General features: G+C 43.4%; 1 protein-coding gene across 2 annotated transcripts in view; it reads right to left on the bottom strand.

Annotated features, from left to right (window-relative positions):
• LOC133385137 (cystathionine beta-synthase-like protein) overlaps window positions 1–18,059 on the bottom strand; it is a 73,774-nt gene that overhangs the window by 11,798 nt on the left and 43,917 nt on the right. For both annotated transcript variants that reach the window (XM_061627548.1, XM_061627549.1), the window contains exons 10-14: window positions 15,139–15,223; window positions 9,504–9,609; window positions 8,515–8,592; window positions 1,656–1,790; window positions 298–406 (exon numbers count right to left, since the gene is read on the bottom strand). In XM_061627548.1, the coding sequence (XP_061483532.1) occupies window positions 298–406; window positions 1,656–1,790; window positions 8,515–8,592; window positions 9,504–9,609; window positions 15,139–15,223 (513 nt within the window). The remainder of the gene's footprint in view (window positions 1–297; window positions 407–1,655; window positions 1,791–8,514; window positions 8,593–9,503; window positions 9,610–15,138; window positions 15,224–18,059) is intronic.

Raw genomic sequence — 18,059 nt, 5'->3', positions numbered from 1 at the left:
CCTATTTTGGGGCTTTCCGTCAGGCTGTGCCAGCAGGGATTTTGCTGGTGTACAGAAGTGGGAGTTGTGTGCTGGTGGCTAATGGAAGGCCAGCTGAGCTGGCAGAAGTGTGCTGTGAGATGCCTCCACTCAATCCAAACCCCCACCCAATCAATTGTGCATAATTTCCTTAATGTGCATCATACATTTTAGTCAAACAACCTCCCTGTTGCTGTTTTCCAAAAAGCTTTCTCTTCCCTAATGGTGGGAGTGGGGGAGGTATAAAAAAACAAGAGACACCAGAAGAGACCTAGTTACCTTTTTGAACTGCTTGTAGATTACTTTGCTGACTTGGTCTGATGGCTGTACTTTACCAGCAAGCACTGAAGAAAGCATGTTGCCGAGGGTAACCATTCCCAAAATCACTCTGAAAAAAAGATATCAGATAAGTCTTTCAACTGGATGAGTTGAAAATTCTTTCCTTTTTTCTCAGCTTAATGTTTCAGAGCAGTCCCTCTCATTTTGAATTCATAGGGAAAAAAATCCTTGGAGGTAAACTACATATTGTTTGCAATAGCATCCCAACACCTTTTTCTTTTCTTTTTTTTAAACTCTTTGCGGGAGGAGGTTTAAGAGTGGGGAAATGGCATAGAAAGGATGAGGAACTTAATCCATTTCCTCATTCCAAATTGCTCCTCCTCCCAAAATGTGTTATAAACCCTGCAAAGGCAAAAACCACTGGAGGGATGACTACCATAATATTGAGGATGATGAATATTGAAATAATTGATGAGTTACATTTCCATTTGCAACAGAGCAACTTGCTTTGCTAGAGTGTCTTGCAAAGCTGTATGCTTAGACAAATACTAGTGTCTGTACAGCTCCTAACACAGTGGCTATTGAATAATATAAAAAGACCTGTTATAATTAGCTGAAAGTTCAAAGATAATGTGTCATTCTCAGTCATCACGTCCCTGTTTTACACAATTTGGATAAAATGTTCTGTGTTAGACAAAGCAGTGTTATTGCAGTTGCTGTGAGAATCACAAAAAGGCCTTGTTTAAACAACTGCTCCCTTATGTTAACTGGGAAGAACTTTTGGGAGTAAACATCCTGCCTGAATTGCAGCTTGTCCCCATCTGACCCACTGCAATACTGACCACTTTCCTACCTGGTGACTTTAGAACTAAGATGCAATTCAGGCTCAGCTAATTCTTTTATGGGTCATTGGAAGCGGGTGACTCTGGTCCTCAAAAGGTAATAAAACATATAATTTTAAGTTAAGATTTTAAAAGCAACGACTGCAATCACACCTTTCCTTTAACCTCAAGGAAGTGTCATTCAAAAAACAACAACACATTGATGTCCTACAGCACAGGGATTCAAAAAGAAAGGAAAGAAAGGGAACAACATGGGAAGTTTCATTCCAAATTAGTCTCTAATCATAGGTCTGATGATTCATTTAACCAATTTCAGGAGGCTTTCTGTACCAGCAGCTTGATCTGGTGAGCAAGATGCAGGCCAAGACTCAAAAGTGGGAAGTTCAGAACAGCAAACTAGACAGGATTATGAAACATGGTGGATCCTGTCTGATGAAACCCATAACAGGAATGAGTATGTGTGTGCAACTACTTCTTTAGAAACTGAGTATATTTGGAAGGAAGGACTGCACCTACCCAGATTCATCAACAACTGGTACTTGGTCAAATCCCTTCTCTCTGAGTATTTCAATGGTCTTTTCACAGGTGACACTTGGTAGTACTGTCAGGGGGGCAGAGAGACGTAACTCCTGGACTTTTAAGTGCCACCACCTAGGAAAATAAATAAAACAAATATAAAATCTCTCTTCACACAGGATTTTACAGCAAGCAATTCAGGCAGTCAGAAAACAGTTGTGCCGTAATACTTTGCAAATGTATGCTTTTCCTGGAATAATAATAATAATAATAATAATAATAATAAATTTTATTTTTCAGCCGCCTATCTGTCCGGGTTAGGGACACTCTAGGCGACAAACAACAAGAATAAAAACAATACATATAGATCAACATAATCAAATTTTAAGCTAAAAAACCATTCATTAATTCAGAACATAAATTAATCTGTCCCAATCTTGTAGGCCTGCCTCAACAGCCAGGTCTTCAAGGCTCGGCGATAGCTGGACAGGGAGGGAGCATGTCTGAGATCAAAAGGGAGAGAGTTCCAGAGGGTGGGGGCCACAACAGAGAATGCCCTCTCTCTGGTCCGTACCAGCCTAGCTGTTCTCACCGGTGGGACCAAGAGAAGGTCTTGCGAGGCTGATCTCGTCAGGCGGCACAATCGGTGATTCTGGAGGCGTTCCTTCAGATATACTGGGCCGAAACCGTATAGGGTTTTAAAGGTCAACACCAACACCTTGAATTGGGCCCGGTAGACAACTGGTAGCCAGTGAAGATCTAATAACACTGGAAACACTCATTTTATTTATTTATTTATTTTATTTATTAAATTTATATACCGCCCCATAGCCGAAGCTCTCTGGGCGGTTCACAACAAACAAAACCACTCATGAAGCCAGTTAGTGTATTTAAGAGTACCAACTGCCCTACTGCCAGAAAAGGTCATTTGGGGTATTCTGTCATGTGCTTGTTTTTAGACTTGATCCACATTTGGTGCATCCAATTTCCATCATTTCTGATCGCTTGACTCGGCTGATGAGAGATGGAATTCAACAACATCTGGAGGGCTAATAATTGAATGAGTGACAGGGTAAGATTTTATAACTTGTGTTGTAGATCAGAATCATAGCCTTTCCTGTTTTATTCCTATGAAGGTGGAGATCTTTCCTCATTGGCTCAAGACAGCTGATGGGAGTAGGAGTCCAACAACATCTGGAGGGCCACAGACACCTCATCCCTGAGCTATAGTCTAATTCTTGTGATTATAGTCCACTGTATGAGACATGTGAAGAGTTATTCTCAGCAAGTATACATACATGCACACATTGACTCAGTGAAAAAAGAGAAACTGAAGTTGTAAAAATGGAGTCAAATAGCCATGAAATGCAAAAAGTGCAGTCTGTGACAATTTTATGCACAATTTAAGATAAGCGACCATTCACAAGGGCAGTAACTGACAATAACACAACCATCATAGCACAATAATCAAAGCTGGATAATTACTACTGTTGTTGTGAATAGTCAGTTTGCATATTTAAAATTCCATAGACTACTTTTCACAGCCACCATGCATGTATATTTGTGTGTGTATAATTTTTATTTTAATTATTAATTAAACTTATATCCTGCCCTTCCTCTCAAAATAATTTAACAAAAAGAAAAACATACTAAAATAATTAAATATTTTGCAAAACAATTAAAAATGAAAAACCTAAAACACATAACAATATAGTAAAAACACAGTTAAATCATTCTAACACACAGCTTAAAAACATTCTTTCATCTGTGATCTTCAGTGATCTTCAGGTTCACAGGAATAGTCACCTTCAGTCATCAAATGCCTGAGTGTGTGTGTACTGTATATCTCACCAGAGCTTGGAAGATTACTTTTAAAAAGTAATAAATTACAGTTACAATTACTTGGCCCAAAAAGTAGTAATTACTGTTACAATTACAATTGTTCTGAAAGTAACTGATTACTTTACTTTTTCCTCAGAAGTAATCACTACAATTACATTTCAGTTACTTTTTAAAAAAATTCCTACAAGGTGCTGGCCTTGGCTGCTGCACATCTAAGTAGCCTAAAACAATATCAAAACTAAACACACACACATAGGGGGTAGTAGAAGGGTTTGAATCCCCACATAGCCATGAAGCTCACTGGGTGACCTTGGGCCAGTCACTGCCTCTCAGCCTCATGAAAACCCTATTCATAGGGTCGCCATAAGTCGGAATCGACTTGATAAATATGCAGCATTTCAAATTAATTCTGTATGAGAAGCATTCCATGCCAAGCTTGGAAAACCAAGGAGGAGGTATAAAATATAGACAAAAATACTTTGACAAAATGCTATTTATCCTTTATATCTCTATCTATAATTAGCAATACAGCTGAATGATGTATGTAAAGCATTTTTTCTCTTTTTCTTTTTTATTATTATTTTAGTACTATTGCTAAAGTTCTGATGAAAGAATAAAGTGTTCATTCGCCAAATGCAAATGATTAGATCACATAAACTCCACTGAAGCTGGAGTTTTTGTCATAGAAAAGGCAAAAAACACATACCCTATGATAGCCCCATAGACAATCAGAACTAATATAAAATCCTGTAGTTTGTTAAGGGTGCTGGGAATTGTAGCTCTGTGAGGGGTAAACTACAGTTCCCAAGATTCTTGGGGAAAAGCCATGTGCTTACATTTATGGTGTCTACAGGGAGAGTCTTACGGACTGATCCTATACTCCCAGAAGTAAATCCTATTGACTCCTATGGGAACTACTCCCAAGTAAGTATGCTTGGGATTGCAGCTTTTAGGTCATGCTTAATAGCCACCTTGTATCAAATTGAACAGAATACAGTTTCCAATCAGATTTAAACACTTTAGCCACTTAAACTGGTCAGAGTGTCATTCCCTCTATTTCTGAAGCTAAGGCTAGAAGTGTTGCTTATGTAGCCATGGTACCACCATACCACACATAATGAGTATTAGTGGGCAAGAGGGAACCCCAAGTGTTGCAGAATATTTAAAAAAAGTGAAAGAAAAAACAGAAAGGGGATGACTTCCACAACAGCCCAAATGAGTACTGAGCATGCTGTTACGGAATGCTGAGTGGCTGTGTGTGTGTGTGTGTGTGTGTGCGTGCATGCGTGCGTGTGTGTGTGTGTGTGAGAGAGAGAGAGAGAGAGAGAGAGAGAGAGATTTTATTTAAGGCACTCCGAGAGACTGTTTGGCTGAAGAGCAGAATGTTTTTTTTTAAGTTCTTGAAATTAAAATAAAAGATTGTGTAGGTTCACCATGGGGGGGGGCTCTCTCTATATCTCACCCTATATGGCTTAGTAACTGGGTAGATGGTGTCTAGGGAAAGGTGAAGCAGGAAAATCTATCTAATACAGATCCCACCATGAAGAGGGATAGGTGAAGGTAGAAATTGATGTTAGAGACTTTAAAGACATTTTGAAATCTAATCTGGTCTAATTAAACAGCCTTTGAGATTTGTCTTCAGATGAGAAGGAACCAAAGAGATCTAATGCAAATGAATGCTTAGGAATTTGGTTTTAAAGGGCCAGCACGAGAGAAAAAGCACTTAAGCACAAGTCTCGTGTGTGTGTGTGTGTGTGTGTGTGTGTGTGTGTGTGTGTGTGTGTGTGTGAGTGAGAGAGAGAGAGAGAGAGAGAGAGAGAGAGAGAGAGAGAGAGACTCCAGCAGTACTAGATCAGTCTATATGAAACATGAGCACAGATACCCTGGAATCTAGGAGAATGGCAGTCCTAGCTGTATATTAAAAGAAGGGGAAGGTTACCAAGTGCCAATAACTGTCAGAAGGCATTTGTTGAAGCAGCTTTGGCAAGACAGACACAACTAATTTAGTAAGACCTCACTGAGGCATATTAAGCTGTCAGTCTGGATAGGAGTTTAATCATCCACAATAGATCAAAGCTCCACTTGTCCCTTTGGTGGTAGGCCAGACGCACACACAAAGTCCAAGGAAGAGATGGTCTTGAAGAAAATATAGAGCAGGAAAACATGGATGAAATGGAGCCAGTCCCAAATAATAAAGGAGATAATACCTTTGTGGGGGATGCAGGAGAGGGGGGGTTGTGTCTCTCATGCTTCTCTATTGAGATATGAGTTATTCTTCTAATCTTTCCTCCTAATTCCATCAAAAAGGTAATATTTATTGGTGCAGGCAAGTGCTTTAACAGACCTATCTGAGAATTATGCAATTGTATACAGTCTTTTTTCTCCTGGTGAGATGTGTGTGTGTGAGTGTGTAAGGTCTATTTCTGTGAATGTTGTTTTGAAAAAGGAGTGGAAATAGTCGAGGCTCAGGTCTGGCAACAAATACGCCAAATGCCATTGGTGAGATGTTGGTCTAACATAGGCCTATCAGTTCCAACTAACACTTCACTGCACTGGCATAAGCTTCATCAGCCCCCATAACTGGAGCTCAGGGCTTTGCTAAACTAGGAATAAAATTCAGGTGTATGTGTGCCTAATACAGGAGAGCTGTCCTCTGGAAGGTTGTACATATGATAAATACTAGGAATGACAGGAGTTTATGTGCAGCCAACCAAGGTTAATAAGTGGGGGAGGGAGAGTGGAAAGCACCTGCAGAGTAACAGGAACATATTACCCTGTCTCCCAAGCGCCTGTCTCTTATGCTCTCAGGGAAGACAACAGAAAGGTAAATCAAGGAAGGAAGATCAAAAGGGCAGCTATAAAGCCGAGCACCAGCCCACTGAGTTTATGACTGCCAGTAGCCAAAAAACTTGGCTGCATTCTGAACCAAACAGCCAATCAGATTGTCCCACAACATGCCTCTCTCTAGCGAGATTTCTTCACCCTTATTTACACAGCCTTTACATGGTTCCTGCTCTTAAATATACTAAAAATAAAGTACTGTAATCCATTCCCTGGCCGTCACTACCATTGGGGGATGGGCGGCAGCGGCGGCGATCGGCAATGGGGACCAACAAGATGTGCAGGGGACAGCAGGACACGCGAGGGGGATGGCAGGAGGTGCGGGAAGCATGAGGGGGTGACGAGCGGGTGGCACACACACACACAAACACCACCATCGTTTACCTCCACAGCTCTTCAGGAGCAGAAGACTTCCGCTTGTGTGTGCGTCCATGCTTGTGTGTGTGTGTGTGAGAGAGAGAGAGCGCTTTTCAGGTAAAACTCGGGGGAAAGACTGATGGGGGGGCGGGGGTGGCAATCGGCAGTGAGGGGGGATAGGCGATGGCGGCAACGGGCAGTAGGACACACGGTGGAGAAAGCAGGAGGCGCAGGGGGATGGCAGGAAGTGTGGGGAGCATGAGGGAGGTGACCAGCGGGGGCGGCAGAACACGCAGGGGGCACACACACACACAATCGTTGCTTACCTCCACAGCTCTTCAGGAGCAGAAGACTTCCGCTTGTGTGTGTGTCTGTGTCTGTGTGTGTGTGTGTGTGTGTGTGAGTGAGTCAGTCAGTCAGTCAGTGAGAGAGAGAGAGAGAGAGAGAGAGAGAGAGAGAGAGAGAGAGAGAGAGAAAGAGAGAACTTTTCAGGTAAAACTCAGGGGGAAGACCGGTGGGGGGGCGGTGGAAGCAATCGGCGGTGGGGGGGATAGGCGATGGCAGCGATCGATGGCAGCGATCGGCGGCAGCGGGCAGGACATGTGGTGGGGAAAGCAGGACGCACAGGGGGATGGCAGGAGGTACAGGGGGTACACACACGCACACACCATCGTCACTTCCCTCCACAGCTCTTCACCTGTATTCTGCTGCTGCGTTGTCCTCCACCATCCATTTTTTCTCTCTGGCGCTCCACGGCCCCCTGCCTCATGCCTCCTAACATAGAGCACGAGGGAAGATTGAGGCTGCGCAGAAGTGTGTGAGGCACATGTCTTGTGTCCACCAGTCACAGGAGCTGAAGACTTCCGATTGCTCCCACCCCCAAGTAACGTCCAAACCTAACGCTAAAACGTTAAAGTAGCAGCTGAAAAGTAGGGAAATTACTAGTCGTTCTATTACTTGCAAAAGGTAATGGAATTACCCACTTGTTAGGTAAAAAAGGAACGAATTACAAGTAACTCCTTATTTCTAACGAGTTACTTCCAAGCTCTGTATCTCACACACTCCTGTCAACTGATAGCATTTCATGCATATGATGAAGTGGACTTGTGTCCACAAATGATTATGCTGCAATAAATCTGTTAGTCTTTAAGGTGCCACAAGACTCTTTGCTTGTGTTGCAACAGATTAACAAGGCTATCCCTCTGGATATCAAAATCTGACTCCCAGGTTAGTACAGCTGGAATAATTTCTTCAACAAGATAAAACACATACATACACAATATTATATCATGAGATCCTAGTGAGAGCCAGTGTGGACCAATGAGATGTAAGGCTGTTGGATCTAGAGACCTAGGTTCCAACTCTGCCATGGTCTTGACATGCTGGAAATACTAGCTCAGTTTCCCCCCCTCTATGCATAATCCCCACAGCAAAAGGAAAAAACAGAGAATTTAAGAAAAGCAAGCAGGAGACGTATCCCTTAAATTTTTGTGATGATTTGCAAACTAATGATACCAGAACCAGTAGTCCATAATGACTACCTTTAACTAAAACTAAGTAGTGCTATTAAAAACCATCAAGGTACTATGATGCCATATGAATATTTATGACTGAGATGGAGGCACATATTTGCGGGGGGACACACATGTGGGTAACAAGAGCAGCAATTTTTTTCAAACATTAATTCTGGGCAAGATCTCCTATTTATAATGATAGTCAACAGATGTAACTATCAATAGTACAAAAATTCCTATAACTTTAGGGTGGATTTCTGGACGTAACTTCATTTAGTAAACCTTAATAGACACAGCCATCTCACCAGGGTTTGTTAATAATGTCATCTTCTTCTTTCATGAAGCCTTTTTGCGTCATCCATTTGTCACTCAAAAACTTGGACCTGGAAACCATAAAGAAAATAAGTAAGTCACAAGCACCAATTTAGGTTATATCTGCACTAAAAGTAAACAAGTTATAAAGGATGATGTGGCTGAACATTCCAATACTTGCAAGCACGATTAAAAGGCATCATTTTAAACATGTGGTTCTCAGTGAGACAAAGCTTTAAAAGTTTATATTTGGAAAACGTAACCAGGCTGCCCACCCATAAGTCAAACTGAGCCTGTGACACAGGCACTGGCCCTGCAAAGGGGGAGTCCATATGTGGTGAGCTCCTTCTCCCACCACTAGGCTCCCTGGTGTGGCAACAAGAATGAGCTAGGGCACCAAAGGGGCAGTGGGAAGGATGTATGGAGGTGCTGAAAAATGAGGAGGGTCCAGACACAACAAAGTAACTGAACAGGGACAACCTCTCGGTGTGAGAGAGCGTGAGGTGGGAGGTCAGCCCAGGGACAATGGCAGTTGAGTGTGAGACAATGGGCCTCATCTGAGATCCCAGAATTCCAAGTGCCCGCACAGAATATAAAGAGCAAGAATAATTCTCAAGCATAAAATTGAACTATCGGTTACAAGGAGAGTTTTCCAAAAGACAGATATGGACTCTAATTCAAACAGAATGGATGTGGTTTTTAAATGCTGTATTATAGGTGGAAGGCAAAAATACACTGGATAGCATGAAATTACTCCCTGTATTCTGGTTAAAATAAGTGTTTAAAATGCCATGAGGTTTCTCTGTCCATGTTAGCTCCCCTTCATACGTTACAGCAGTGGCACTGGAGTCACTTAGCCGTGCTACCGCTGTCGTCAGGTTTAGCATCCCAGTGCTAAGTGGGCAGGGCCACTCATGTAGGCAAGGGTTCCTACTTCAGAGTCAGTGTCAGGTAGGAAGAGAGAAATACGACAGTTACTTACATGTAGTTCCTGACCGAGTCAGGAAGGATGACAACACAGCGCTGGCCTTCTTTCAGCTGTTTGGCAGCTTTCACAGCAACAGACATAGCACTGCCTGAGCTGCCACCTGACAGAAGACAGAGGACATGGAAACCATCAGAAACTGCATGAAAGCCATTTTGAAAATGCAGATGTGAAAATAGACAAGTAAAGGTGGGAGAGCCTGAGGTCATAGCATCTTTAATCCAAGTACTCCTTTTATTATTATTTATTATATTTATTTGTTGCTTTTCACAAAAAACAATGTCTCAAACCAACCTATAATTCCTACAATACACACAGCATAACAAGCGTTAAAATCAAGTATATAAAACCATAAGAAAAAAAATACCCCAAAGCACTAATCTATCAATAGCTATAAGGACAAATCCTACCCACCCCACCATAAGATGGACATCATTAAATGGGTCAGACTCTAGGCTGGTGCAGTACGGTCCTTATCAGTGGTTCCTAGGAAGGTTTTGCAATGCTTTGCAAAGCTTCTTGAAAATTCAGTACTGTTAAGTGGCGTAATGGAATTATGTAAAAATGTAGGCAAATGGCAAATAATCAGAGGTGAATTTTCCAACTCAGTGTGTTGCTTTCCCACCAAAATCCTCTTTCTGCTACTGCCATATTATAACCAAGAGTAACATGTATATTGTTAGGAACTACAAACAGCAGCGTCAGAGGGAAGAAAGAAAATAGCCAGTGCAGTCATTCTTTCTGCTCAGAAATGCTTGGTGAACATAAGAACATAAGAAGAGCCTGCTGGATCAGGCCAGTGGCCCATCTAGTCCAGCATCCTGTTCTCACAGTGGCCAACCAGGTGCCTGGGGGAAGCCCGCAAGCAGGACCCGAGTGCAAGAACACTCTCCCCTCCTGAGGCTTCCGGCAACTGGTTTTCAGAAGCATGCTGCCTCTGACTAGGGTGGCAGAGCACAGCCATCATGGCTAGTAGCCATTGATAGCCCTGTCCTCCATGAATTTGTCTAATCTTCTTTTAAAGCCGTCCAAGCTGGTGGCCATTACTGCATCTTGTGGGAGCAAATTCCATAGTTTAACTGTGCGCTGAGTAAAGAAGTACTTCCTTTTGTCTGTCCTGAATCTTCCAACATTCAGCTTCTTTGAATGTCCACGAGTTCTAGTATTATGAGAGAGGGAGAAGAACTTTTCTCTATCCACTTTCTCAATGCCATGCATAATTTTATACACTTCTATCATGTCTCCTCTGACCCGCCTTTTCTCTAAACTAAAAAGCCCCAAATGCTGCAACCTTTCCTTGTAAGGGAGTCGCTCCATCCCCTTGATCATTCTGGTTGCCCTCTTCTGAACCTTTTCCAACTCTATAATATCCTTTTTGAGATGAGGCGACCAGAACTGTACACAGTATTCCAAATGCGGCCGCACCATAGATTTATACAACGGCATTATGATATCGGCTGTTTTATTTTCAATACCTTTCCTAATTATCGCTAGCATGGAATTTGCCTTTTTCACAGCTGCCGCACACTGGGTCGACATTTTCATCGTGCTGACCACTACAACCCCGAGGTCTCTCTCCTGGTCGGTCACCGCCAGTTCAGATCCCATGAGCGTATATGTGAAATTAAGAGTTTTTGCTCCAATATGCATAATTTTACACTTGTTTATATTGAATTGCATTTGCCATTTTTCCACCCATTCACTCAGTTTGGAGAGATCTTTTTGGAGCTCTTCGCAATCCCTTTTTGTTTTAACAACCCTGAACAATTTAGTGTCGTCAGCAAACTTGGCCACTTCACTGCTCACTCCTAATTCTAGGTCATTAATGAACAAGTTGAAAAGTACAGGTCCCAATACCGATCCTTGAGGGACTCCACTTTCTACAGCCCTCCATTGGGAGAACTGTCCGTTTATTCCTACTCTCTGCTTTCTGCTTCTTAACCAATTCCTTATCCACAAGAGGACCTCTCCTCTTAATTCCATGACTGCTAAGCTTCCTCAGAAGTCTTTGGTGAGGTACCTTGTCAAACGCTTTTTGAAAGTCTAAGTACACTATGTCCACTGGATCACCTCTATCTATATGCTTGTTGACACTCTCAAAGAATTCTAATAGGTTACTGAGACAGGACTTTCCCTTGCAGAAGCCATGCTGGCTCTGCTTCAGCAAGGCTTGTTCTTCTATGTGCTTAGTTAATCTAGCTTTAATAATACTTTCTACCAGTTTTCCAGGGACAGAAGTTAAGCTAACTGGCCTGTAATTTCCAGGATCCCCTCTGGATCCCTTTTTGAAGATTGGCGTTACATTTGCCACTTTCCAGTCCTCAGGCACGGAGGAGGACTCGAGGGACAAGTTACATATTTTAGTTAGCAGATCAGCAATTTCACATCTGAGTTCTTTGAGAACTCTCAGGTGGATGCCATCCGGGCCCGGTGATTTGTCAGTTTTTATATTGTCCATTAAGCTTAGAACTTCCTCTCTCGTTACCACTATTTGTCTCAGTTCCTCAGAATCCCTTCCTGCAAATGTTAGTTCAGGTTCAGGGATCTGCCCTATATCTTCCACTGTGAAGACAGATGCAAAGAATTCATTTAGCTTCTCTGCAATCTCCTTATTGTTCTTTAGTACACCTTTGACTCCCTTATCATCCAAGGGTCCAATCGCCTCCCTAGATGGTCTCCTGCTTTGAATGTATTTATAGAATTTTTTGTTGTTGGTTTTTATGTTCTTAGCAATGTGCTCCTCAAATTCTTTTTTAGCATCCCTTATTGTCTTCTTGCATTTCTTTTGCCAGAGTTTGTGTTCTTTTTTATTTTCTTCATTCGGACAAGACTTCCATTTTCTTTTTGCCTCTAAGAGCTTCCTTGACTTTGCTCGCTAACCATGCTGGCATCTTCTTGGCCCTGGCGGTACCTTTTCTGATCTGCGGTATGCACTCCAGTTGAGCTTCTAATATAGTGTTTTTAAACAACTTCCAAGCATTTTCGAGTGATGTGACCCTCTGGACTTTGTTTTTCAGCTTTCTTTTTACCAATCCCCTCATTTTTGTGAAGTTTCCTCTTTTGAAGTCAAATGTGACCGTGTTGGATTTTCTTGGCAATTGGCCAGTTACATGTATGTTTAATTTAATAGCACTGTGGTCACTGCTCCCAATCGGTTCAACAACACTTACATCTCGCACCAGGTCCCAGTCCCCACTGAGGATTAAGTCCAGGGTTGCCGTCCCTCTGGTCGGTTCCATGACCAACTGGTCTAGGGAATAGTCATTTAGAATATCTAGAAACTTTGCTTCTTTGTCATGACTGGAACACATATGCAGCCAGTCTATGTCCGGGTAGTTGAAGTCACCCATTACTACCACATTTCCTAGTTTGGATGCTTCCTCAATTTCATATCTCATCTCAAGGTCTCCCTGAGCATTTTGATCAGGGGGACGATAGATCGTTCCCAGTATTAAGTCCCTCCTGGGGCACGGTATCACCACCCACAACGATTCTGTGGAGGAGTCTGCCTCTTTTGGGGTTTCGAGCTTGCTGGATTCAATGCCTTCTTTCACGTATAGAGTGACTCCGCCACCAATACGTCCTTCCCTGTCCTTCCGATATAGTTTATATCCAGGGATAACCGTATCCCACTGGTTTTCTCCATTCCACCAGGTCTCGGTTATGCTCACTATATCAATGCTCTCCTCTAAGACCAAGCACTCCAGTTCTCCCATCTTGGTTCGGAGGCTCCTAGCATTAGCGTACAGGCACTTGTAAGCAGTGTCTCTCTTCAAGTGTCTTTGGCACTTGTGGTTTGGCCTGTGGTAATTTTGCTCTTCTGAATTTATATCCTGTGCCCCTGCTCTCACAATGCCTACTTCTAGGCCTACCCCTTTTAAAATTTCATCATTTCTTTGGTTTTTATCCCAGGGGGGAGGTTTATTCCGAACAGGACCTTTCTCAGCTCCTGTCAGGTTTCCCCCCTCAGTCAGTTTAAAAGCTGCTCTGCTACCTTTTTAATTTTAAGTGCCAGCAGTCTGGTTCCATTCTGGTTCAAGTGGAGCCCGTCCCTTTTGTACAGGCCTGGCTTGTCCCAAAATGTTCCCCAGTGCCTAACAAATCTAAACCCTTTCACCTGACACCATCGTCTCATCCACGCATTGAGACTGCAAAGCTGGGCCTGTCTGGCTGGTCCTGCGCGTGGAACCGGTAGCATTTCAGAGAAAGCCACCTTGGAGGTCCTGGCTTTCAGCATCCTACCTAGCAACCTAAATTTTGCTTCCAGGACCTCACGGCTGCATTTCCCCATGTCGTTGGTGCCAACGTGCACCACGACCACTGACTCCTTCCCAGCACTGTCTACCAAACTATCTAAACGACGGGCGATATCCGCAACCTTCGCACCAGGCAGGCAAAACACCTTGCGGTCTACACGCCCATCACACACCCCACTGTCTATGTTCCTAATGATCGAATCACCCACTACAAGGATCCCTCCACCCCCTGGAGATATATCCTCGGCACGAGAGGATAGCTGCTCATCCCCCAAGGAATGGGTCCCTTCTAAGGGATCGTTTCCCTCTTCCTCAGCTGGATGCTCTCCTTCCCCGAGACCATCGTTCTCCATGATAGCAGGAGAGTTATCATCGCTGGAGTGGGACACAGCTATAACGTCCCTGAAGGCCTCCTCCACACACCTCTCTGCCTCTCTCAGCTTTTCCAGGTCTGCCACCTTGGCCTCAAGGAAATGAAGTTGTTCCCGGAGAGCCAGGAGCTCATTGCACCGAGAGCACACCCACGACTGCTGTCCAACAGGCAGATAGTCGTACATGCTGCAGGCTGTGCAAAACACTGGAAAGCCCCCACACGCCTGCTGGCTTCTTACCTGCATAGTTTTGTTTGAGGTTTATTACGTCAATAGGTTGGAGACTGTGGTTTGGTTGAGGTCAGGGAACAGAAGGGCAAAGTGGGGGGCCCTAGCCTCCTCGCCCTGCTGCCGAACTCGCTCTGCTGCTTAACTCGCCTTGACGCTTTGTCAGCAGGGGCCTTGACGCTTCGTCAGCTGGGGCTCCCTCTAGCTCGTGGAGCAGGCTCCCTCGCTAGGTGCTCTGGTGTTCTGCAAGAGCCAATGTAGAGCAGCAAGGACTCTCTCCTTGTTGTGAGCATGGGGGGCAAAGTGAGGGCTGAAATGGGCTCTATAACTATGTCTGCTTCTACTGGCTGTTGAAACCAGGAAGCCACTACAGGCACGGGGGTAGAAGCTTCACTGATACCTTCTTAAGGAAAAGACATTACCTTCTAATGTCTGAAGAAGCCCTAGTTTCTTTTGACTACGTCATTCTCTTGCACAAGTGATCTACAGCTGTAAGCAGTGCAAAATGCAATCTGCAGATCTAAGCAGTCAGAATTGTTTTAGTTCATAAGGTGTATATTGGATGGCTGCAGAAGTTGGCATGAGTAAAATTCATGAGGTCCACATTTGACACTTTACACTACTCATATACCAGTGGTTCACCAGTGTGACAAAAAGAAAACATGAGTTGGTACCAAGAGCAAAAGAAATTCCTTCTCTACCATTACCATCACCTGGACTAACCAATTTTCCATGCTAGAAGTCAGAATTCAAATATGTCCTTCAGATAGCACTTACCACACAGCAAGCCTTCATCTCTGATTAACATGCGTGCAAAGGCAAAAGATTCCTCATCATTACACTTATACCATCTGTCCACCAACTAGAAGAAAGGGAGGAGAAACAAAACAATGTGATGCCTTAAACTTGCCTCTCCACTTTGGTCCTTAAGTTGATACTAGAAAATGGAAATGGACTGCCTTCAAGTCAATCCCGACTTATGGCTACCCTATGAACAGGCTTTTCATGGTAAATGGTATTCAGAGGGGGTTTACCATTGCCTCCCTCTGAGGCTAGTCCTCCACAGCTGGCTAGAGCCTGCTCAGCTTTCCACAGCTGCATAAGCCCGACCCTTCCTTGTCCGCAGCTGCCAGCATGGAGACAACTGGGCTCCTTGGGACTATGCAGCTTGCCCACGGCTGCACAGGTGGCAGGGCACGTAACCCCTGAGCCGCTCACTGTGGGGGTGATCTTTAGCTGGCCCTTGACACCCAGGAGACACGTGTGGGGATTTGAACTCACAGACTCTGGACTCCCAGCCAGGCTCTCCACAGGGTGTGGGAGATGAGAAATGGATTCTGTTGGAAGATTCTTGGGTCTACTGTCACCAGTTTGGGATGATAGCTGGATCATCTTGCTCCTGCCCAATAAACAGGCATTTCCTTGATCTCTCAACCCACCCTCTTTTTTAAATGGGGTTGTTTTACTGTGTATTTTAATTATGGATGTTTATATTTTAATGTTTGTGTGACTGGTTTTTATACTTTGTAAACTGTTTAGAAGCCCGTTTCGGCATTGAGTGGTATATAAATTTGATGATGATATTATTATTATTATTACTACTACTACTACTACTATTATAAATCATTATCATTAACAGGTTTTGTAAGGTGTAATGTAAGGTTTTGGCCTCAGTGTGCTGGTGCCTCCATGGAGCAAGGTATGGTGGTCTCTGTTCTCCTCTCTGGTGGCAGAGGCCAGGCAAAGCTGCTCAATGACATCAACCTGGCGCCTTCTCTGTTATCTTTTTGGCGCCAGGTAAAAACCTACCTTTTCGCCCAGGCATTTTAAACATTTTAAATTTAATATTTTAAACCTAATATGGATCTTAATTTATAAACTCAATGGCAATTCTATTTCAGATTTTTATCATGTTTAATGTTTTTATAATTGTACTATATTTTTCACACTTGCTCATATTTTAATTGTGATTTTATTTGTTGTACACCGCCCTGAGAGCTTTCTGCTATAGGGCGGTCTAGAAATGTAATTAAATAAATAAAAATAAAAAATAAATAAAACCTGTTGCAGTGTGCCAGGACTTGGCCTGAGCCTAGCAAGAAGGGTAGACCCACTGGATTATTTCCAGATCACTACTAGACATCTGGAAAAATAACCTCATGTTACTGCTAAACTAGAACCAATGGGGCTCACCCATGCCTAAAACCAATACTGTTGTGTGCTGCTGCTGCTGCTCCTTATCCATGCATGGGGAAGTTCATATCAGCCTTTCACAGGGTCATTTTGCTTTTGGAGGATGAATCAGTTGAGGCTTATCCTAACTTTGTAAAAAAATCTGTTCCATTAAACCTTTTGGGTCATGTAGATACTAAAGGAGTGCAGAAATAACCACAAGAGACAGGCAGTATTAGATTCACAGCAGCAGCGGTTCCGAAGCAGCATGCCCTAAAACTCAGACCTGGCTCTTACAAATAACAGATGAGGTGGTGAGCCTGTGCTTTGGTGATACCACTTCAGACTTCAAGTGGAAGTTCACAGGCCCAGTTCATGACATTTTGCTGCCTGAGGAGAACAGCAAATCTTCTCCCACCTGCAAAGTCAAGGTTCATAGTACTCAAGGCTGGCCAACAAGTTATTTTGGCACTGGAGGCAGAAAAGTGCTTCTCCATCAGAGTAAAAATACAACAACAATAACAATTAACTAACTAGTAATTTTTGCTGCCCTTTCAAGACACTGTAGGGAACTCAATGATCATCCATTCAGAAAAGGTTCTCTGCACATTGAAAAAAAGCTGGCATACCAGGGAGGAATCTACATGCAGGATTTTATTGTTTTATGTGTATGGACAAACACTCAGTCACATGAGCCCCTTCCCTGCAGTCTGAAGTGGTGCAGTCAATAAATTGTTTACCATCACACCTAGCATCTGTGAGAACTAGGCCTCCAAGGTGGCCCTGCGATGTCCCTGTATTTTAATATCTGTAAATATGGTAAGTGCGGGTTTATTAAGCGATATGTGGTAAGTGACTGAGTGAGAGGGGGGAGTACATGGGCTAGCATGCTGGAGAATGCTGTATGATGATTGGCTGAGTGTTTGAATGGCTGAAGGTATAAATGAGAGGATGACAGTTGAGTCGGGGGGGGAGTTGTTGAGGAGGTCGGTTGATTGTGGAGTGTGGGTCGGTTGGTTGATGAGAGGGATTTTGGAGGAGTTGGTTGGCAGAGTTCTGAGGGAGGCTTGGATTGTATTTGGCTGATATTTAGGCTAGATATATATGACCAGAAACATAAAGAGTGACACTATATGAAACCATACGCTTGTTAAACATACCTTACACAATCCTGTTATTTCCTGGTGTTTATAAGTAAACATTCTATTGGTTTACCAAAAGCCTGATTCTTGGCTGGGGTTTCACAGACCAGAAGGGTGGGCAGGGTATTTACCAAGGCGGAGAAACAGTATCAAATGGTGGCAGCGGTGAAGAGATAGTGTATCATCAAGTATCCAGGGCAACCCAGGCTGTATGCTTTATTGGCACAAAGATACAGGGGGGTTGTGGCCTGCAAGTGCACCCAGACACAAAGTAACAATAAGTCAGAAGGGAGACTAAGGCGAAGTCTCTAGCAGTATTGTTTACAGGGAGTGACTGGTGGTGCTGCCTAGCAGGGGGATCTTGTGAAATCTGTGCTAGGGCGA

This window comes from Rhineura floridana, chromosome 5 (genome assembly GCF_030035675.1).
Source record: "Rhineura floridana isolate rRhiFlo1 chromosome 5, rRhiFlo1.hap2, whole genome shotgun sequence".
NCBI classification, from domain to species: Eukaryota; Metazoa; Chordata; class Lepidosauria; order Squamata; family Rhineuridae; genus Rhineura; species Rhineura floridana.
This window is presented reverse-complemented; position numbering and strand designations above follow the sequence as displayed.